General features: G+C 50.7%; 1 protein-coding gene across 1 annotated transcript in view; it reads right to left on the bottom strand.

The window, feature by feature from the left end:
* Nucleotides 1-22,027, bottom strand: part of skic3 (SKI3 subunit of superkiller complex) — a 210,848-nt gene that overhangs the window by 3,149 nt on the left and 185,672 nt on the right. Inside the window, exon 40 of the mRNA XM_059969300.1 lies at nt 19,064-19,187. Within this exon, the coding sequence (XP_059825283.1) occupies nt 19,064-19,187 (124 nt within the window). The remainder of the gene's footprint in view (nt 1-19,063; nt 19,188-22,027) is intronic.

Genomic DNA, 22,027 nt, shown 5'->3' with positions numbered 1-22,027 from the left:
CGGTCGTTGTTTTGCTGGTTTGGGGGGTCGTTGCTTTTTTGCTGGTTTGGGGGACGGTCGTTGCTTTTTTGCTGGTTTGGGGACGGTCGTTGTTTTGCTGGTTTGGGGGGTCGTTGCTTTTTTGCTGGTTTGGGGACGGTCGTTGCTTTTTTGCTGGTTTGGGGGACAGTCGTTGCTTTTTTGCTGGTTTGGGGACGGTCGTTGTTTTGCTGGTTTGGGGGGTCGTTGCTTTTTTGCTGGTTTGGGGACGGTCGTTGCTTTTTTGCTGGTTTGGGGGACAGTCGTTGCTTTTTTGCTGGTTTGGGGGACGGTCGTTGCTTTTTTGCTGGTTTGGGGACAGTCGTTGTTTTTTTGCTGGTTTGGGGACAGTCGTTGCTTTTTTGCTGGTTTGGGGGACAGTCGTTGCTTTTTTGCTGGTTTGGGGGACGGTCGTTGCTTTTTTGCTGGTTTGGGGACAGTCGTTGTTTTTTTGCTGGTTTGGGGACGGTCGTTGCTTTTTTGCTGGTTTGGGGGACGGTCGTTGTTTTTTTGCTGGTTTGGGGACGGTCGTTGCTTTTTTGCTGGTTCGGGGGGCGGTCGTTGTTTTTTTGCTGGTTTGGGGACGGTCGTTGCTTTTTTGCTGGTGTGGGGGGTCGTTGCTTTTTTGCTGGTTTGGGGGGCGGTCGTTGCTTTTTTGCTGGTTTGGGGACAGTCGTTGTTTTTTTGCTGGTTTGGGGACAGTCGTTGCTTTTTTGCTGGTGTGGGGGGTCGTTGCTTTTTTGCTGGTGTGGGGGGTCGTTGCTTTTTTGCTAGTTTGGGGACGGTCGTTGCTTTTTTGCTGGTTTGGGGACGGTCGTTGTTTTTTTGCTGGTGTGGGGGGGGTCGTTGCTTTTTTGCTGGTTTGGGGACAGTCGTTGCTTTTTTGCTGGTGTGGGGGGCGGTCGTTGCTTTTTTGCTGGTTTGGGGACGGTCGTTGCTTTTTTGCTGGTTTGGGGGACAGTCGTTGCTTTTTTGCTGGTGTGGGGGGTCGTTGCTTTTTTGCTGGTTTGGGGGACAGTCGTTGCTTTTTTGCTGGTTTGGGGACGGTCGTTTTTTTGCTGGTTTGGGGACGGTCGTTGCTTTTTTGCTGGTTTGGGGACGGTCGTTTTTTTGCTGGTTTGGGGGACGGTCGTTTTTTTGCTGGTTTGGGGACGGTCGTTTTTTTGCTGGTTTGGGGACGGTCGTTGTTTTTTTGCTGGTTTGGGGACGGTCGTTGCTTTTTTGCTGGTTTGGGGGACGGTCGTTGCTTTTTTGCTGGTTTGGGGGACAGTCGTTGCTTTTTTGCTGGTTTGGGGGACGGTCGTTGTTTTTTTGCTGGTTTGGGGACGGTCGTTGTTTTTTTGCTGGTTTGGGGGACAGTCGTTGTTTTTTTGCTGGTTTGGGGACGGTTGTTTTTTTGCTGGTTTGGGGACGGTCGTTGCTTTTTTGCTGGTTTGGGGGACAGTCGTTGCTTTTTTGCTGGTTTGGGGACGGTCGTTGTTTTTTTGCTGGTGTGGGGGACAGTCGTTGCTTTTTTGCTGGTGTGGGGACGGTCGTTGCTTTTTTGCTGGTGTGGGGGGTCGTTGCTTTTTTGCTGGTTTGGGGACAGTCGTTGCTTTTTTGCTGGTTTGGGGGACGGTCGTTGCTTTTTTGCTGGTTTGGGGGACAGTCGTTGCTTTTTTGCTGGTTTGGGGGACGGTCGTTGTTTTTTTGCTGGTGTGGGGGACGGTCGTTGTTTTTTTGCTGGTTTGGGGACGGTCGTTGTTTTTTTGCTGGTTTGGGGGACAGTCGTTGCTTTTTTGCTGGTGTGGGGACGGTCGTTGCTTTTTTGCTGGTGTGGGGGGTCATTGCTTTTTTGCTGGTTTGGGGGACAGTCGTTGCTTTTTTGCTGGTTTGGGGACGGTCGTTGTTTTTTTGCTGGTTTGGGGACGGTCGTTGCTTTTTTGCTGGTTTGGGGGGCGGTCGTTGCTTTTTTGCTGGTGTGGGGGGTCGTTGCTTTTTTGCTGGTTTGGGGGACAGTCGTTGCTTTTTTGCTGGTTTGGGGACGGTCGTTGCTTTTTTGCTGGTTTGGGGGACAGTCGTTGCTTTTTTGCTGGTTTGGGGACGGTCGTTGCTTTTTTGCTGGTTTGGGGGACAGTCGTTGCTTTTTTGCTGGTGTGGGGGGTCGTTGCTTTTTTGCTGGTTTGGGGACGGTCGTTGCTTTTTTGCTGGTTTGGGGACGGTCGTTGCTTTTTTGCTGGTTTGGGGGGTCGTTGCTTTTTTGCTGGTGTGGGGGGTCGTTGCTTTTTTGCTGGTGTGGGGGGTCGTTGCTTTTTTGCTGGTTTGGGGACGGTCGTTGCTTTTTTGCTGGTGTGGGGGGTCGTTGCTTTTTTGCTGGTTTGGGGACGGTCGTTGCTTTTTTGCTGGTGTGGGGGGTCGTTGCTTTTTTGCTGGTTTGGGGGGTCGTTGCTTTTTTGCTGGTTTGGGGACGGTCGTTGCTTTTTTGCTGGTTTGGGGGGTCGTTGCTTTTTTGCTGGTGTGGGGGGTCGTTGCTTTTTTGCTGGTGTGGGGGGTCGTTGCTTTTTTGCTGGTGTGGGGGGTCGTTGCTTTTTTGCTGGTTTGGGGACGGTCGTTGCTTTTTTGCTGGTTTGGGGACGGTTGCTTTTTTGCTGGTGTGGGGATGGTCGTTGCTTTTTTGCTGGTTTGGGGGGCGGTCGTTGCTTTTTTGCTGGTGTGGGGGGTCGTTGCTTTTTTGCTGGTTTGGGGGACAGTCGTTGCTTTTTTGCTGGTGTGGGGGGTCGTTGCTTTTTTGCTGGTTTGGGGACGGTCGTTGCTTTTTTGCTGGTTTGGGGACGGTCGTTGCTTTTTTGCTGGTTTGGGGACGGTTGCTTTTTTGCTGGTGTGGGGATGGTCGTTGCTTTTTTGCTGGTTTGGGGGGCGGTCGTTGCTTTTTTGCTGGTGTGGGGGGTCGTTGCTTTTTTGCTGGTTTGGGGGACAGTCGTTGCTTTTTTGCTGGTGTGGGGGGTCGTTGCTTTTTTGCTGGTTTGGGGACGGTTGTTGCTTTTTTGCTGGTGTGGGGGGGGGTCGTTGCTTTTTTGCTGGTTTGGGGGACAGTCGTTGCTTTTTTGCTGGTTTGGGGACAGTCGTTGCTTTTTTGCTGGTTTGGGGGACGGTCGTTGTTTTTTTGCTGGTTTGGGGGACAGTCGTTGCTTTTTTGCTGGTTTGGGGACGGTCGTTGCTTTTTTGCTGGTTTGGGGACGGTCGTTGTTTTTTTGCTGGTTTGGGGGACGGTCGTTGCTTTTTTGCTGGTTTGGGGGGTCGTTGCTTTTTTGCTGGTGTGGGGACGGTCGTTGCTTTTTTGCTGGTTTGGGGGACGGTCGTTGCTTTTTTGCTGGTTTGGGGGGCGGTCGTTGCTTTTTTGCTGGTGTGGGGGGTCGTTGCTTTTTTGCTGGTTTGGGGGACAGTCGTTGCTTTTTTGCTGATGTGGGGGGTCGTTGCTTTTTTGCTGGTTTGGGGGACGGTCGTTGCTTTTTTGCTGGTGTGGGGATGGTCGTTGCTTTTTTGCTGGTTTGGGGGACGGTCGTTGCTTTTTTGCTGGTGTGGGGATGGTCGTTGCTTTTTTGCTGGTTTGGGGGACGGTCGTTGCTTTTTTGCTGGTGTGGGGGGTCGTTGCTTTTTTGCTGGTGTGGGGGGTCGTTGCTTTTTTGCTGGTTTGGGGACGGTCGTTGCTTTTTTGCTGGTGTGGGGGGCGGTCGTTGCTTTTTTGCTGGTGTGGGGGGGGGGTCGTTGCTTTTTTGCTGGTGTGGGGGGTCGTTGCTTTTTTGCTGGTTTGGGGGACGGTCGTTGCTTTTTTGCTGGTTTGGGGGGTCGTTGCTTTTTTGCTGGTGTGGGGGGTCGTTGCTTTTTTGCTGGTTTGGGGGACGGTTGCTTTTTTGCTGGTGTGGGGATGGTCGTTGCTTTTTTGCTGGTTTGGGGACGGTCGTTGCTTTTTTGCTGGTTTGGGGACGGTTGCTTTTTTGCTGGTGTGGGGATGGTCGTTGCTTTTTTGCTGGTTTGGGGGGCGGTCGTTGCTTTTTTGCTGGTTTGGGGGACAGTCGTTGCTTTTTTGCTGGTTTGGGGACGGTCGTTGTTTTTTTGCTGGTTTGGGGACGGTCGTTGCTTTTTTGCTGGTTTGGGGGGCGGTCGTTGCTTTTTTGCTGGTGTGGGGGGTCGTTGCTTTTTTGCTGGTTTGGGGGACGGTCGTTGCTTTTTTGCTGGTTTGGGGGACGGTCGTTGCTTTTTTGCTGGTTTGGGGGACGGTCGTTGCTTTTTTGCTGGTTTGGGGACGGTCGTTGCTTTTTTGCTGGTTTGGGGACGGTCGTTGCTTTTTTGCTGGTTTGGGGGGCGGTCGTTGCTTTTTTGCTGGTGTGGGGGGTCGTTGCTTTTTTGCTGGTTTGGGGGACAGTCGTTGCTTTTTTGCTGGTTTGGGGACGGTCGTTGCTTTTTTGCTGGTTTGGGGGACAGTCGTTGCTTTTTTGCTGGTGTGGGGGGTCGTTGCTTTTTTGCTGGTTTGGGGACGGTCGTTGCTTTTTTGCTGGTTTGGGGACGGTCGTTGCTTTTTTGCTGGTTTGGGGGGTCGTTGCTTTTTTGCTGGTGTGGGGGGTCGTTGCTTTTTTGCTGGTGTGGGGGGTCGTTGCTTTTTTGCTGGTTTGGGGACGGTCGTTGCTTTTTTGCTGGTGTGGGGGGTCATTGCTTTTTTGCTGGTTTGGGGACGGTCGTTGCTTTTTTGCTGGTTTGGGGGACGGTTGCTTTTTTGCTGGTTTGGGGACGGTCGTTGCTTTTTTGCTGGTTTGGGGGGGTCGTTGCTTTTTTGCTGGTTTGGGGACGGTCGTTGCTTTTTTGCTGGTTTGGGGGGTCGTTGCTTTTTTGCTGGTGTGGGGGGTCGTTGCTTTTTTGCTGGTGTGGGGGGTCGTTGCTTTTTTGCTGGTTTGGGGACGGTCGTTGCTTTTTTGCTGGTTTGGGGGACCGTCGTTGCTTTTTTGCTGGTTTGGGGGACAGTCGTTGCTTTTTTGCTGGTTTGGGGGACAGTCGTTGCTTTTTTGCTGGTTTGGGGGACAGTCGTTGCTTTTTTGCTGGTTTGGGGGACGGTCGTTGCTTTTTTGCTGGTTTGGGGGGTCGTTGCTTTTTTGCTGGTGTGGGGGGTCGTTGCTTTTTTGCTGGTTTGGGGGACGGTTGCTTTTTTGCTGGTGTGGGGATGGTCGTTGCTTTTTTGCTGGTTTGGGGACGGTCGTTGCTTTTTTGCTGGTTTGGGGACGGTTGCTTTTTTGCTGGTGTGGGGATGGTCGTTGCTTTTTTGCTGGTTTGGGGGGCGGTCGTTGCTTTTTTGCTGGTTTGGGGGACAGTCGTTACTTTTTTGCTGGTTTGGGGACGGTCGTTGCTTTTTTGCTGGTTTGGGGGGCGGTCGTTGCTTTTTTGCTGGTTTGGGGGACAGTCGTTGTTTTTTTGCTGGTTTGGGGGACAGTCGTTGCTTTTTTGCTGGTTTGGGGGACAGTCGTTGCTTTTTTGCTGGTTTGGGGGGCGGTCGTTGCTTTTTTGCTGGTTTGGGGGGCGGTCGTTGCTTTTTTGCTGGTTTGGGGGACAGTCGTTGTTTTTTTGCTGGTTTGGGGACGGTCGTTGCTTTTTTGCTGGTTTGGGGGGCGGTCGTTGCTTTTTTGCTGGTTTGGGGACGGTCGTTGCTTTTTTGCTGGTTTGGGGGACGGTCGTTGCTTTTTTGCTGGTTTGGGGGACGGTCGTTGCTTTTTTGCTGGTTTGGGGGACGGTCGTTGCTTTTTTGCTGGTTTGGGGACGGTCGTTGCTTTTTTGCTGGTTTGGGGGGCGGTCGTTGCTTTTTTGCTGGTGTGGGGGGTCGTTGCTTTTTTGCTGGTTTGGGGGACAGTCGTTGCTTTTTTGCTGGTTTGGGGACGGTCGTTGCTTTTTTGCTGGTTTGGGGGACAGTCGTTGCTTTTTTGCTGGTGTGGGGGGTCGTTGCTTTTTTGCTGGTTTGGGGACGGTCGTTGCTTTTTTGCTGGTTTGGGGACGGTCGTTGCTTTTTTGCTGGTTTGGGGGGTCGTTGCTTTTTTGCTGGTGTGGGGGGTCGTTGCTTTTTTGCTGGTGTGGGGGGTCGTTGCTTTTTTGCTGGTTTGGGGACGGTCGTTGCTTTTTTGCTGGTGTGGGGGGTCATTGCTTTTTTGCTGGTTTGGGGACGGTCGTTGCTTTTTTGCTGGTTTGGGGGACGGTTGCTTTTTTGCTGGTTTGGGGACGGTCGTTGCTTTTTTGCTGGTTTGGGGGGGTCGTTGCTTTTTTGCTGGTTTGGGGACGGTCGTTGCTTTTTTGCTGGTTTGGGGGGTCGTTGCTTTTTTGCTGGTGTGGGGGGTCGTTGCTTTTTTGCTGGTGTGGGGGGTCGTTGCTTTTTTGCTGGTTTGGGGACGGTCGTTGCTTTTTTGCTGGTTTGGGGGACAGTCGTTGCTTTTTTGCTGGTTTGGGGGACAGTCGTTGCTTTTTTGCTGGTTTGGGGGACAGTCGTTGCTTTTTTGCTGGTTTGGGGGACGGTCGTTGCTTTTTTGCTGGTGTGGGGGGTCGTTGCTTTTTTGCTGGTGTGGGGGGTCGTTGCTTTTTTGCTGGTTTGGGGACGGTCGTTGCTTTTTTGCTGGTGTGGGGGGCGGTCGTTGCTTTTTTGCTGGTGTGGGGGGGGGGGTCGTTGCTTTTTTGCTGGTGTGGGGGGTCGTTGCTTTTTTGCTGGTTTGGGGACGGTCGTTGCTTTTTTGCTGGTGTGGGGGGTCGTTGCTTTTTTGCTGGTTTGGGGGACGGTTGCTTTTTTGCTGGTTTGGGGGACAGTCGTTGCTTTTTTGCTGGTGTGGGGACGGTCGTTGCTTTTTTGCTGGTTTGGGGACGGTTGCTTTTTTGCTGGTGTGGGGATGGTCGTTGCTTTTTTGCTGGTTTGGGGGGCGGTCGTTGCTTTTTTGCTGGTTTGGGGGACAGTCGTTGCTTTTTTGCTGGTTTGGGGACGGTCGTTGTTTTTTTGCTGGTTTGGGGACGGTCGTTGCTTTTTTGCTGGTTTGGGGGGCGGTCGTTGCTTTTTTGCTGGTGTGGGGGGTCGTTGCTTTTTTGCTGGTTTGGGGGACGGTCGTTGCTTTTTTGCTGGTTTGGGGGACGGTCGTTGCTTTTTTGCTGGTTTGGGGGACGGTCGTTGCTTTTTTGCTGGTTTGGGGACGGTCGTTGCTTTTTTGCTGGTTTGGGGACGGTCGTTGCTTTTTTGCTGGTTTGGGGACGGTCGTTGCTTTTTTGCTGGTTTGGGGGGCGGTCGTTGCTTTTTTGCTGGTGTGGGGGGTCGTTGCTTTTTTGCTGGTTTGGGGGACAGTCGTTGCTTTTTTGCTGGTTTGGGGACGGTCGTTGCTTTTTTGCTGGTTTGGGGGACAGTCGTTGCTTTTTTGCTGGTGTGGGGGGTCGTTGCTTTTTTGCTGGTTTGGGGACGGTCGTTGCTTTTTTGCTGGTTTGGGGACGGTCGTTGCTTTTTTGCTGGTTTGGGGGGTCGTTGCTTTTTTGCTGGTGTGGGGGGTCGTTGCTTTTTTGCTGGTGTGGGGGGTCGTTGCTTTTTTGCTGGTTTGGGGACGGTCGTTGCTTTTTTGCTGGTGTGGGGGGTCATTGCTTTTTTGCTGGTTTGGGGACGGTCGTTGCTTTTTTGCTGGTTTGGGGGACGGTTGCTTTTTTGCTGGTTTGGGGACGGTCGTTGCTTTTTTGCTGGTTTGGGGGGGTCGTTGCTTTTTTGCTGGTTTGGGGACGGTCGTTGCTTTTTTGCTGGTTTGGGGGGTCGTTGCTTTTTTGCTGGTGTGGGGGGTCGTTGCTTTTTTGCTGGTGTGGGGGGTCGTTGCTTTTTTGCTGGTTTGGGGACGGTCGTTGCTTTTTTGCTGGTTTGGGGGACCGTCGTTGCTTTTTTGCTGGTTTGGGGGACAGTCGTTGCTTTTTTGCTGGTTTGGGGGACAGTCGTTGCTTTTTTGCTGGTTTGGGGGACGGTCGTTGCTTTTTTGCTGGTTTGGGGGACGGTCGTTGCTTTTTTGCTGGTTTGGGGGACAGTCGTTTTTTTGCTGGTTTGGGGAAGGTCGTTGCTTTTTTGCTGGTTTGGGGGACGGTCGTTGCTTTTTTGCTGGTTTGGGGGACAGTCGTTGCTTTTTTGCTGGTTTGGGGGACGGTCGTTGCTTTTTTGCTGGTTTGGGGACGGTCGTTGCTTTTTTGCTGGTTTGGGGGACGGTCGTTGCTTTTTTGCTGGTTTGGGGGACGGTCGTTGCTTTTTTGCTGGTTTGGGGGACGGTCGTCGTTTTTTTGCTGGTTTGGGGAAGGTCGTTGCTTTTTTGCTGGTTTGGGGGACGGTCGTCGTTTTTTTGCTGGTTTGGGGAAGGTCGTTGCTTTTTTGCTGGTTTGGGGACGGTCGTTGCTTTTTTGCTGGTGTGGGGGGCGGTCGTTGCTTTTTTGCTGGTGTGGGGGGTCGTTGCTTTTTTGCTGGTTTGGGGACGGTTGCTTTTTTGCTGGTTTGGGGGACAGTCGTTGCTTTTTTGCTGGTTTGGGGGACGGTCGTTGCTTTTTTGCTGGTTTGGGGACGGTCGTTGCTTTTTTGCTGGTTTGGGGGACAGTCGTTGCTTTTTTGCTGGTTTGGGGACGGTCGTTGCTTTTTTGCTGGTGTGGGGGGTCGTTGCTTTTTTGCTGGTTTGGGGGGCGGTCGTTGCTTTTTTGCTGGTTTGGGGACGGTCGTTGCTTTTTTGCTGGTTTGGGGGGCGGTCGTTGCTTTTTTGCTGGTGTGGGGGGTCATTGCTTTTTTGCTGGTTTGGGGACGGTCGTTGCTTTTTTGCTGGTTTGGGGACAGTCGTTGTTTTTTTGCTGGTGTGGGGGGTCGTTGCTTTTTTGCTGGTTTGGGGGACGGTCGTTGCTTTTTTGCTGGTGTGGGGGGTCGTTGCTTTTTTGCTGGTTTGGGGACGGTTGCTTTTTTGCTGGTTTGGGGGACGGTCGTTGCTTTTTTGCTGGTTTGGGGGACGGTCGTTGCTTTTTTGCTGGTTTGGGGGACGGTCGTTGCTTTTTTGCTGGTTTGGGGACGGTCGTTGCTTTTTTGCTGGTGTGGGGGGTCGTTGCTTTTTTGCTGGTTTGGGGGACAGTCGTTGCTTTTTTGCTGGTTTGGGGACGGTCGTTGCTTTTTTGCTGGTGTGGGGGGTCGTTGCTTTTTTGCTGGTTTGGGGGACAGTCGTTGCTTTTTTGCTGGTTTGGGGACGGTCGTTGCTTTTTTGCTGGTGTGGGGGGTCGTTGCTTTTTTGCTGGTTTGGGGGGCGGTCGTTGCTTTTTTGCTGGTTTGGGGACGGTCGTTGCTTTTTTGCTGGTTTGGGGAAGGTCGTTGCTTTTTTGCTGGTTTGGGGACGGTCGTTTTTTTGCTGGTGTGGGGGGTCGTTGCTTTTTTGCTGGTTTGGGGACAGTCGTTGCTTTTTTGCTGGTGTGGGGGGTCATTGCTTTTTTGCTGGTTTGGGGATGGTCGTTGCTTTTTTGCTGGTTTGGGGACGGTCGTTGCTTTTTTGCTGGTTTGGGGGACGGTCGTCGTTTTTTTGCTGGTTTGGGGAAGGTCGTTGCTTTTTTGCTGGTTTGGGGACGGTCGTTGCTTTTTTGCTGGTGTGGGGGGCGGTCGTTGCTTTTTTGCTGGTTTGGGGGACAGTCGTTGCTTTTTTGCTGGTTTGGGGGACGGTCGTTGCTTTTTTGCTGGTTTGGGGGACGGTCGTTGCTTTTTTGCTGGTTTGGGGGACAGTCGTTTTTTTGCTGGTTTGGGGAAGGTCGTTGCTTTTTTGCTGGTTTGGGGGACGGTCGTTGCTTTTTTGCTGGTTTGGGGGACAGTCGTTGCTTTTTTGCTGGTTTGGGGGACGGTCGTTGCTTTTTTGCTGGTTTGGGGACGGTCGTTGCTTTTTTGCTGGTTTGGGGGACGGTCGTTGCTTTTTTGCTGGTTTGGGGGACGGTCGTTGCTTTTTTGCTGGTTTGGGGGACGGTCGTCGTTTTTTTGCTGGTTTGGGGAAGGTCGTTGCTTTTTTGCTGGTTTGGGGGACGGTCGTCGTTTTTTTGCTGGTTTGGGGAAGGTCGTTGCTTTTTTGCTGGTTTGGGGACAGTCATTGTTTTTTTGCTGGTTTGGGGACGGTCGTTGCTTTTTTGCTGGTTTGGGGACGGTCGTTGCTTTTTTGCTGGTTTGGGGGGGTCGTTGCTTTTTTGCTGGTTTGGGGACGGTCGTTGCTTTTTTGCTGGTTTGGGGGGTCGTTGCTTTTTTGCTGGTGTGGGGGGTCGTTGCTTTTTTGCTGGTGTGGGGGGTCGTTGCTTTTTTGCTGGTTTGGGGACGGTCGTTGCTTTTTTGCTGGTTTGGGGGACCGTCGTTGCTTTTTTGCTGGTTTGGGGGACAGTCGTTGCTTTTTTGCTGGTTTGGGGGACAGTCGTTGCTTTTTTGCTGGTTTGGGGGACAGTCGTTGCTTTTTTGCTGGTTTGGGGGACGGTCGTTGCTTTTTTGCTGGTGTGGGGGGTCGTTGCTTTTTTGCTGGTGTGGGGGGTCGTTGCTTTTTTGCTGGTTTGGGGACGGTCGTTGCTTTTTTGCTGGTGTGGGGGGCGGTCGTTGCTTTTTTGCTGGTGTGGGGGGGGGGGTCGTTGCTTTTTTGCTGGTGTGGGGGGTCGTTGCTTTTTTGCTGGTTTGGGGACGGTCGTTGCTTTTTTGCTGGTGTGGGGGGTCGTTGCTTTTTTGCTGGTTTGGGGGACGGTTGCTTTTTTGCTGGTTTGGGGGACAGTCGTTGCTTTTTTGCTGGTGTGGGGACGGTCGTTGCTTTTTTGCTGGTTTGGGGACGGTTGCTTTTTTGCTGGTGTGGGGATGGTCGTTGCTTTTTTGCTGGTTTGGGGGGCGGTCGTTGCTTTTTTGCTGGTTTGGGGGACAGTCGTTGCTTTTTTGCTGGTTTGGGGACGGTCGTTGTTTTTTTGCTGGTTTGGGGACGGTCGTTGCTTTTTTGCTGGTTTGGGGGGCGGTCGTTGCTTTTTTGCTGGTGTGGGGGGTCGTTGCTTTTTTGCTGGTTTGGGGGACGGTCGTTGCTTTTTTGCTGGTTTGGGGGACGGTCGTTGCTTTTTTGCTGGTTTGGGGGACGGTCGTTGCTTTTTTGCTGGTTTGGGGACGGTCGTTGCTTTTTTGCTGGTTTGGGGACGGTCGTTGCTTTTTTGCTGGTTTGGGGACGGTCGTTTTTTTGCTGGTTTGGGGGACGGTTGCTTTTTTGCTGGTTTGGGGACGGTCGTTGCTTTTTTGCTGGTTTGGGGGGGTCGTTGCTTTTTTGCTGGTTTGGGGGGCGGTCGTTGCTTTTTTGCTGGTTTGGGGACGGTCGTTGCTTTTTTGCTGGTTTGGGGAAGGTCGTTGCTTTTTTGCTGGTTTGGGGACGGTCGTTTTTTTGCTGGTGTGGGGGGTCGTTGCTTTTTTGCTGGTTTGGGGACAGTCGTTGCTTTTTTGCTGGTGTGGGGGGTCATTGCTTTTTTGCTGGTTTGGGGATGGTCGTTGCTTTTTTGCTGGTTTGGGGACGGTCGTTGCTTTTTTGCTGGTTTGGGGGACGGTCGTCGTTTTTTTGCTGGTTTGGGGAAGGTCGTTGCTTTTTTGCTGGTTTGGGGACGGTCGTTGCTTTTTTGCTGGTGTGGGGGGCGGTCGTTGCTTTTTTGCTGGTTTGGGGGACGGTCGTTGCTTTTTTGCTGGTTTGGGGGACGGTCGTTGCTTTTTTGCTGGTTTGGGGGACGGTCGTTGCTTTTTTGCTGGTTTGGGGGACAGTCGTTTTTTTGCTGGTTTGGGGAAGGTCGTTGCTTTTTTGCTGGTTTGGGGGACGGTCGTTGCTTTTTTGCTGGTTTGGGGGACGGTCGTTGCTTTTTTGCTGGTTTGGGGGACAGTCGTTGCTTTTTTGCTGGTTTGGGGGACGGTCGTTGCTTTTTTGCTGGTTTGGGGACGGTCGTTGCTTTTTTGCTGGTTTGGGGGACGGTCGTTGCTTTTTTGCTGGTTTGGGGGACGGTCGTTGCTTTTTTGCTGGTTTGGGGGACGGTCGTCGTTTTTTTGCTGGTTTGGGGAAGGTCGTTGCTTTTTTGCTGGTTTGGGGGACGGTCGTCGTTTTTTTGCTGGTTTGGGGAAGGTCGTTGCTTTTTTGCTGGTTTGGGGACGGTCGTTGCTTTTTTGCTGGTTTGGGGGGGTCGTTGCTTTTTTGCTGGTTTGGGGACGGTCGTTGCTTTTTTGCTGGTTTGGGGGGTCGTTGCTTTTTTGCTGGTGTGGGGGGTCGTTGCTTTTTTGCTGGTGTGGGGGGTCGTTGCTTTTTTGCTGGTTTGGGGACGGTCGTTGCTTTTTTGCTGGTTTGGGGGACAGTCGTTGCTTTTTTGCTGGTTTGGGGGACGGTCGTTGCTTTTTTGCTGGTTTGGGGAAGGTCGTCGCTTTTTTGCTGGTTTGGGGACGGTCGTTGCTTTTTTGCTGGTTTGGGGGGGTCGTCGCTTTTTTGCTGGTTTGGGGACGGTCGTTGCTTTTTTGCTGGTTTGGGGGGGTCGTTGCTTTTTTGCTGGTTTGGGGACGGTCGTTGCTTTTTTGCTGGTTTGGGGGGTCGTTGCTTTTTTGCTGGTGTGGGGGGTCGTTGCTTTTTTGCTGGTGTGGGGGGTCGTTGCTTTTTTGCTGGTTTGGGGACGGTCGTTGCTTTTTTGCTGGTTTGGGGGACAGTCGTTGCTTTTTTGCTGGTTTGGGGGACGGTCGTTGCTTTTTTGCTGGTTTGGGGAAGGTCGTCGCTTTTTTGCTGGTTTGGGGACGGTCGTTGCTTTTTTGCTGGTGTGGGGGGCGGTCGTTGCTTTTTTGCTGGTTTGGGGGACAGTCGTTGCTTTTTTGCTGGTTTGGGGGACGGTCGTTGCTTTTTTGCTGGTTTGGGGGACGGTCGTTGCTTTTTTGCTGGTTTGGGGAAGGTCGTCGCTTTTTTGCTGGTTTGGGGACGGTCGTTGCTTTTTTGCTGGTGTGGGGGGCGGTCGTTGCTTTTTTGCTGGTTTGGGGGACAGTCGTTTTTTTGCTGGTTTGGGGAAGGTCGTTGCTTTTTTGCTGGTTTGGGGGACGGTCGTTGCTTTTTTGCTGGTTTGGGGGACAGTCGTTGCTTTTTTGCTGGTTTGGGGGACGGTCGTTGCTTTTTTGCTGGTTTGGGGGACGGTCGTTGCTTTTTTGCTGGTTTGGGGGACAGTCGTTTTTTTGCTGGTTTGGGGAAGGTCGTTGCTTTTTTGCTGGTTTGGGGGACGGTCGTTGCTTTTTTGCTGGTTTGGGGGACAGTCGTTGCTTTTTTGCTGGTTTGGGGGACGGTCGTTGCTTTTTTGCTGGTTTGGGGACGGTCGTTGCTTTTTTGCTGGTTTGGGGGACGGTCGTTGCTTTTTTGCTGGTTTGGGGGACGGTCGTTGCTTTTTTGCTGGTTTGGGGGACGGTCGTCGTTTTTTTGCTGGTTTGGGGAAGGTCGTTGCTTTTTTGCTGGTTTGGGGGACGGTCGTCGTTTTTTTGCTGGTTTGGGGAAGGTCGTTGCTTTTTTGCTGGTTTGGGGACGGTCGTTGCTTTTTTGCTGGTGTGGGGGGCGGTCGTTGCTTTTTTGCTGGTGTGGGGGGTCGTTGCTTTTTTGCTGGTTTGGGGACGGTTGCTTTTTTGCTGGTTTGGGGGACAGTCGTTGCTTTTTTGCTGGTTTGGGGGACGGTCGTTGCTTTTTTGCTGGTTTGGGGACGGTCGTTGCTTTTTTGCTGGTTTGGGGGACAGTCGTTGCTTTTTTGCTGGTTTGGGGACGGTCGTTGCTTTTTTGCTGGTGTGGGGGGTCGTTGCTTTTTTGCTGGTTTGGGGGGCGGTCGTTGCTTTTTTGCTGGTTTGGGGACGGTCGTTGCTTTTTTGCTGGTTTGGGGGGCGGTCGTTGCTTTTTTGCTGGTGTGGGGGGTCATTGCTTTTTTGCTGGTTTGGGGACGGTCGTTGCTTTTTTGCTGGTTTGGGGACAGTCGTTGTTTTTTTGCTGGTGTGGGGGGTCGTTGCTTTTTTGCTGGTTTGGGGGACGGTCGTTGCTTTTTTGCTGGTTTGGGGGACGGTCGTTGCTTTTTTGCTGGTGTGGGGGGTCGTTGCTTTTTTGCTGGTTTGGGGACGGTTGCTTTTTTGCTGGTTTGGGGGACGGTCGTTGCTTTTTTGCTGGTTTGGGGGACGGTCGTTGCTTTTTTGCTGGTTTGGGGGACGGTCGTTGCTTTTTTGCTGGTTTGGGGACGGTCGTTGCTTTTTTGCTGGTGTGGGGGGTCGTTGCTTTTTTGCTGGTTTGGGGGAGGGTCGTTGCTTTTTTGCTGGTTTGGGGGACAGTCGTTGCTTTTTTGCTGGTTTGGGGACGGTCGTTGCTTTTTTGCTGGTGTGGGGGGTCGTTGCTTTTTTGCTGGTTTGGGGGGCGGTCGTTGCTTTTTTGCTGGTTTGGGGACGGTCGTTGCTTTTTTGCTGGTTTGGGGAAGGTCGTTGCTTTTTTGCTGGTTTGGGGACGGTCGTTTTTTTGCTGGTGTGGGGGGTCGTTGCTTTTTTGCTGGTTTGGGGACAGTCGTTGCTTTTTTGCTGGTGTGGGGGGTCATTGCTTTTTTGCTGGTTTGGGGGACAGTCGTTGCTTTTTTGCTGGTTTGGGGGACGGTCGTTGCTTTTTTGCTGGTTTGGGGGACGGTCGTTGCTTTTTTGCTGGTTTGGGGGACAGTCGTTTTTTTGCTGGTTTGGGGAAGGTCGTTGCTTTTTTGCTGGTTTGGGGGACGGTCGTTGCTTTTTTGCTGGTTTGGGGGACGGTCGTTGCTTTTTTGCTGGTTTGGGGACGGTCGTTGCTTTTTTGCTGGTTTGGGGGACGGTCGTTGCTTTTTTGCTGGTTTGGGGGACGGTCGTTGCTTTTTTGCTGGTTTGGGGGACGGTCGTCGTTTTTTTGCTGGTTTGGGGAAGGTCGTTGCTTTTTTGCTGGTTTGGGGGACGGTCGTCGTTTTTTTGCTGGTTTGGGGAAGGTCGTTGCTTTTTTGCTGGTTTGGGGGCGGTCGTTGCTTTTTTGCTGGTGTGGGGGGTCGTTGCTTTTTTGCTGGTTTGGGGACGGTTGCTTTTTTGCTGGTTTGGGGGACAGTCGTTGCTTTTTTGCTGGTTTGGGGGACGGTCGTTGCTTTTTTGCTGGTTTGGGGACGGTCGTTGCTTTTTTGCTGGTTTGGGGGACAGTCGTTGCTTTTTTGCTGGTTTGGGGACGGTCGTTGCTTTTTTGCTGGTGTGGGGGGTCGTTGCTTTTTTGCTGGTTTGGGGGGCGGTCGTTGCTTTTTTGCTGGTTTGGGGACGGTCGTTGCTTTTTTGCTGGTTTGGGGGGCGGTCGTTGCTTTTTTGCTGGTGTGGGGGGTCATTGCTTTTTTGCTGGTTTGGGGACGGTCGTTGCTTTTTTGCTGGTTTGGGGACAGTCGTTGTTTTTTTGCTGGTGTGGGGGGTCGTTGCTTTTTTGCTGGTTTGGGGGACGGTCGTTGCTTTTTTGCTGGTTTGGGGGACGGTCGTTGCTTTTTTGCTGGTGTGGGGGGTCGTTGCTTTTTTGCTGGTTTGGGGACGGTTGCTTTTTTGCTGGTTTGGGGGACGGTCGTTGCTTTTTTGCTGGTTTGGGGGACGGTCGTTGCTTTTTTGCTGGTTTGGGGGACAGTCGTTGCTTTTTTGCTGGTTTGGGGGACGGTCGTTGCTTTTTTGCTGGTTTGGGGACGGTCGTTGCTTTTTTGCTGGAGTGGGGGGTCGTTGCTTTTTTGCTGGTTTGGGGGACAGTCGTTGCTTTTTTGCTGGTTTGGGGACGGTCGTTGCTTTTTTGCTGGTTTGGGGGCGGTCGTTGCTTTTTTGCTGGTTTGGGGGGCGGTCGTTGCTTTTTTGCTGGTTTGGGGACGGTCGTTGCTTTTTTGCTGGTTTGGGGAAGGTCGTTGCTTTTTTGCTGGTTTGGGGACGGTCGTTTTTTTGCTGGTGTGGGGGGTCGTTGCTTTTTTGCTGGTTTGGGGACAGTCGTTGCTTTTTTGCTGGTGTGGGGTGTCATTGCTTTTTTGCTGGTTTGGGGATGGTCGTTGCTTTTTTGCTGGTTTGGGGACGGTCGTTGCTTTTTTGCTGGTTTGGGGGACGGTCGTTGCTTTTTTGCTGGTTTGGGGACGGTCGTTGCTTTTTTGCTGGTTTGGGGGACGGTCGTTGCTTTTTTGCTGGTTTGGGGGACAGTCGTTGCTTTTTTGCTGGTTTGGGGGACGGTCGTTGCTTTTTTGCTGGTTTGGGGACGGTCGTTGCTTTTTTGCTGGTTTGGGGGACGGTCGTTGCTTTTTTGCTGGTGTGGGGGGTCGTTGCTTTTTTGCTGGTTTGGGGACGGTTGCTTTTTTGCTGGTTTGGGGGACGGTCGTTGCTTTTTTGCTGGTTTGGGGACGGTCGTTGCTTTTTTGCTGGTTTGGGGGACGGTCGTTGCTTTTTTGCTGGTTTGGGGACGGTCGTTGCTTTTTTGCTGGTGTGGGGGGTCGTTGCTTTTTTGCTGGTTTGGGGGACAGTCGTTGCTTTTTTGCTGGTTTGGGGACGGTCGTTGCTTTTTTGCTGGTTTGGGGGCGGTCGTTGCTTTTTTGCTGGTTTGGGGGGCGGTCGTTGCTTTTTTGCTGGTTTGGGGACGGTCGTTGCTTTTTTGCTGGTTTGGGGAAGGTCGTTGCTTTTTTGCTGGTTTGGGGACGGTCGTTTTTTTGCTGGTGTGGGGGGTCGTTGCTTTTTTGCTGGTTTGGGGACAGTCGTTGCTTTTTTGCTGGTGTGGGGTGTCATTGCTTTTTTGCTGGTTTGGGGATGGTCGTTGCTTTTTTGCTGGTTTGGGGACGGTCGTTGCTTTTTTGCTGGTTTGGGGGACGGTCGTTGCTTTTTTGCTGGTTTGGGGGACAGTCGTTGCTTTTTTGCTGGTTTGGGGGACGGTCGTTGCTTTTTTGCTGGTTTGGGGACGGTCGTTGCTTTTTTGCTGGTTTGGGGGACGGTCGTTGCTTTTTTGCTGGTGTGGGGGGTCGTTGCTTTTTTGCTGGTTTGGGGACGGTTGCTTTTTTGCTGGTTTGGGGGACGGTCGTTGCTTTTTTGCTGGTTTGGGGACGGTCGTTGCTTTTTTGCTGGTTTGGGGGACGGTCGTTGCTTTTTTGCTGGTTTGGGGACGGTCGTTGCTTTTTTGCTGGTGTGGGGGGTCGTTGCTTTTTTGCTGGTTTGGGGGACAGTCGTTGCTTTTTTGCTGGTTTGGGGACGGTCGTTGCTTTTTTGCTGGTTTGGGGGCGGTCGTTGCTTTTTTGCTGGTTTGGGGGGCGGTCGTTGCTTTTTTGCTGGTTTGGGGACGGTCGTTGCTTTTTTGCTGGTTTGGGGAAGGTCGTTGCTTTTTTGCTGGTTTGGGGACGGTCGTTTTTTTGCTGGTGTGGGGGGTCGTTGCTTTTTTGCTGGTTTGGGGACAGTCGTTGCTTTTTTGCTGGTGTGGGGTGTCATTGCTTTTTTGCTGGTTTGGGGATGGTCGTTGCTTTTTTGCTGGTTTGGGGACGGTCGTTGCTTTTTTGCTGGTTTGGGGGACGGTCGTTGCTTTTTTGCTGGTTTGGGGACGGTCGTTGCTTTTTTGCTGGTTTGGGGGACGGTCGTTGCTTTTTTGCTGGTTTGGGGGACAGTCGTTGCTTTTTTGCTGGTTTGGGGGACGGTCGTTGCTTTTTTGCTGGTTTGGGGACGGTCGTTGCTTTTTTGCTGGTTTGGGGGACGGTCGTTGCTTTTTTGCTGGTGTGGGGGGTCGTTGCTTTTTTGCTGGTTTGGGGACGGTTGCTTTTTTGCTGGTTTGGGGGACGGTCGTTGCTTTTTTGCTGGTTTGGGGACGGTCGTTGCTTTTTTGCTGGTTTGGGGACGGTCGTTGCTTTTTTGCTGGTTTGGGGACGGTCGTTGCTTTTTTGCTGGTTTGGGGACGGTCGTTGCATTTTTGCTGGTGTGGGGGGCGGTCGTTGCTTTTTTGCTGGTGTGGGGGGTCGTTGCTTTTTTGCTGGTTTGGGGACGGTTGCTTTTTTGCTGGTTTGGGGGACGGTCGTTGCTTTTTTGCTGGTTTGGGGGACAGTCGTTGCTTTTTTGCTGGTTTGGGGGGGCGGTTGTTGCTTTCCTGCTGCTTATGCTTGGTAGGGGGGAGTTGTGGGGGCTTTGGGGTTGTAACATTTAACTGTCATTCATTCTGTGGGGCACTCCTGTTTTTGTGGATGTTTGAGAAGAAAATGAATTCCAGGGTGTATATTGTACACATTTCTGACATTAAATGTACCTTTGAAACCTTTTGAAATGTTAGACAAATAAGTTTTAGAGGAGGAACAATGCTAATTAAGATAAGAAATGCTACTAAGCAAAGTAAATTTATTATTTTTCTTGTATAGCCCAAAATGCTACAACTAACATCAGGCTAAAATACATTTTTACAGCTGTTCGCAACATCTTAATATGTATATATAACTGGGTGTATGAAGAGAGGACGGGAGGATGAATACAGGGCCCCGGTGGAGGTCTTTGTCAAATGGTGCAAGCTGAATCATCTGCAGATCAACATCAGTAAGACAAGGGAGATGAAGATGGACTTCAGGAAGATCAAGCCTGCACTGCTTCCTGTTACTATTGGTGTTGATGGTATAGCCGGGGAAGTGATGACCCCCTCCTATTAGAGTGCTATTAACATCTGTTTACCACACACTCTTATTGCAGTTATCATGTGCAATAAAACCGTCACTTCTTGTGCACCCATTACTGTATAATTATGGTAATTCTTGCACTGTGAACCTGGAAATCTTGTAAATCTTGTGCATCTTATTTTCAAGGAAACTTTTTTTTATTCTTTCTTTCTTCTCTTCTAACATTTCTATATCAGTGCACTTGTAATGCTACCGTGACTCTGTCATTTCCTTTGGGATTAATAAAGCATCTATCTATAATCTGATTTTGTCCACATTATGCCCATGAGCACACTTAAAAAATAATTCAGCAGCTCTGGAGTTCCTCAGTACTTTGAATCTTCATGCAATTCATTGATTTAACATAGTTTAGCCTTACCGTAATAAGTGTGTCATCATTTTTGGCCCACAGATGTCGGAGGAGGTACCAGCGTGCAACTGATGCAATGCTTTCAGAATAACCTGGCTGATATACGACTCTCTCCAGCAGCCGTCGGGTCTCCCTGGAGGATGGATATATATTATCAATTCACTCTCTTAGTTGACCACTTAAGCTTCTCAAAGCTTAGAATTGGAATTGATACACTTTATTACATTTGTCACACTGAAACTACTTTATCAACACATTACACCTAACCTGTTCCCCTACTCCATTGGTATCAATTTAAACACTCCACAGTTACGTCTCTCATCTTTTGTTTTTTTTTACTATTTACTCACTCATCCTGCTATGTCCCTTTGCTTCTGGGCATCAGCATTAATCCTTACCCTCATCGTTTGTTAACCTCAGCTCAGCCTGATACTTCATCTTTTGATTTGTTGCCCTCAATATGCTTACACATTTCCTTTCAATAAATCCATGTTCATGACCTTTCCATAAAGATTTTCACCAGATCATTAACAACCACACTTTCAGAATCCCATCAGCCTGTCTTCCAGCTCTCCATCTCACATGGGAAAAATGTGAAGTTATCCACTATGATTTTTTTTTAGGTGGACAGGATATGTGTAGATGTTTAAAAGGATTTCAGTTTCACTGAAAAATCAATATAATATTTCACCTACATGTTAAGAACAGTAATGTATGTGTGTCTTTATTGCAGAAATATTCCAGTAGTTCTGTCTTATTTTTGCTATGCAGGATCTTAGTGACACATCTCCCGGAGCACACTTTAGAACTTGTCACCAAAGCAGAATATGCTTGCACTGTGGGTCAGCCTTCCCCACACTGTACAGGACTGAACTTCCAAGAGTTAAGAGTTCAAAGTAAAATTTATCAGATTATATATATACTCTGCTGATAACCAATTCTCAGTGCAACAATCAAATGAGATCTGCCTCATCTGCCTCCGATACATCAGCCTTACCGAGATGGGGTTCACCCAATCTATATGTAGATTGAAGTCACCCATTATAACTACTGTTTCTTTATTGCACGCATTTCTAATTTCCTGTTTAATGTCATTCCCAACCTCACTACTACTGTTAGGTGGCCTGTACACAACTCCTACCAGCGTTTTCTGCCCCATAGTATTATGCAGCTCTACCCATATCGATTCCACATCCTCCAGGCTAATGTCCTTCCTTTCTATTGCGTTAATCTCCTCACTAACCAGCAATGCTACCCCATCTCCTTTTCTTTCCTGTCTATCCCTCCTGAATATTGAATATCCCTGGACGTTGAGCTCCCATCCTTGGTCACCATGGAGCCCAACTCATATTCATTAATAACTATCTGCACATTCAATTCATCCACCTTGTTACGAATGCTCCTCGCATTGACACACAAAGCCTTCAGGTTTGTTTTTACAACATTCTTAGCCCTTATACAATTATGTTGAAAAGTGGCCCTTTTTGCTTTTTGCCCTGGATTTGCCTGCCTGCCACTTTTACTTTTCACCTTACTACTTTTTGCTTCTACCCTCATTTTACACCCCTCTGTCTCTCTGCACTTGTTCCCATCCCCCTGCCACATTAGTTTAAAGCCTCCTGAACAGCAGTAGCAAACACTCCCCCTAAGACATTGGTTCCAGTCCAGCCCAGGTGCAGACCGTCCTGTTTATACCAGTCCCACCTCCCCCAGAACTGGTTCCAATGCCCCAGAAATTTGAATCCCTCCCTCTTGCACCATTTTTCAAGCCACACATTCATCTGAAATATCCTCCTATTTCTACTCTGACTAGCATGTGGCACTGGTAGTAATTCAGAGATTATTACCTTTGTGGTCCTACTTTTTAGTTTATCTCCCAACTCCCTAAATTCACCTTGTAGGACCTCATCCCGTTTTTTTACCTATATCGTTGGTACCTATGTGCACCACGACCACTGGCTGTTCACCCTCCCATTCCAGAATGTCTTGCAGCCGCTCAGAGACATCCTTGACCCTTGCACCAAGGAGGCAACATACCATCCCGGAGTCTTGTTTGCAGCCGCAGAAACGCCCATCTATTCCCCTTACAATCAAATCCCCTATCACTATAGCTCTCCCACTACTTTTCCTTCCCTCCTGTGCCGCAGAGCCACCCATGGTGCAATGAACTCGGCTGCTGCTGCCTTCCCCTGATGAGACATCTCCCCCAACAGTATCCAAAACAGTATATCTGTTTAGGAGAGAGATGACCTCAGGGGACTCCTGCACTATCTGCCTACTGCTACGCTGTCTAGTGGCCACCCCTTCCCTTTCTGCCTATGTAGCCTTTACCTGCGGTGTGGCCAACTCACTGAACGTGCTATTCACGACTTTCTCAGCATCACGGATGCTCCAGTATGAATCCAATCGCAGCTCCAGACGCTCAATGCGGTCTGCCAGAAGCTGCAGTTGGACACACTACCTGCACACATAGTCGTCAGGGACACTGGAAGTATCCCTGATTTCCCACATGCTGCATGATGAACAAACCACGGGGCCGATCTCAGCTGCCATGACTACCCAATACTTGCCTCAACTTTTGAAACTTTCTCCTTTGAAAGGAACTTACCCAGCCTTAACTCACTTGGAGTGAAGCTCGTCCTCAGCCTCTTCTCGTCGAAGCCTCGCGAGTCAAAGCCTCAAATCTCCACTCCTTCGCTGTCCCACTCATTCACTAGCTGCTTTCCACAGGCCGCTCCGCTTGAGGTAACCCTCTATTTATTTGTTTGAGCTTTTCAAACTGCTTGGTCACCTGACCTCGATTGCCCAGTCAGCTGCTTTCTGCAGAGTCTGAGCTATTCAAATCTTGATTGACTTGACTGCGCAGTCCAACTGCCAAAACTGCCAGAATCTCTTGAGTCAAAGCCTCAAATCTCCACTCCTTCACTGGCCCACTCACTCACTGGCCACTTTCCAATCTGCTAATTGAATTTG

The sequence above is a fragment of the Hypanus sabinus genome, chromosome 5 (assembly GCF_030144855.1).
Source record: "Hypanus sabinus isolate sHypSab1 chromosome 5, sHypSab1.hap1, whole genome shotgun sequence".
In the NCBI taxonomy this organism is placed as follows: domain Eukaryota; kingdom Metazoa; phylum Chordata; class Chondrichthyes; order Myliobatiformes; family Dasyatidae; genus Hypanus; species Hypanus sabinus.
This window is presented reverse-complemented; position numbering and strand designations above follow the sequence as displayed.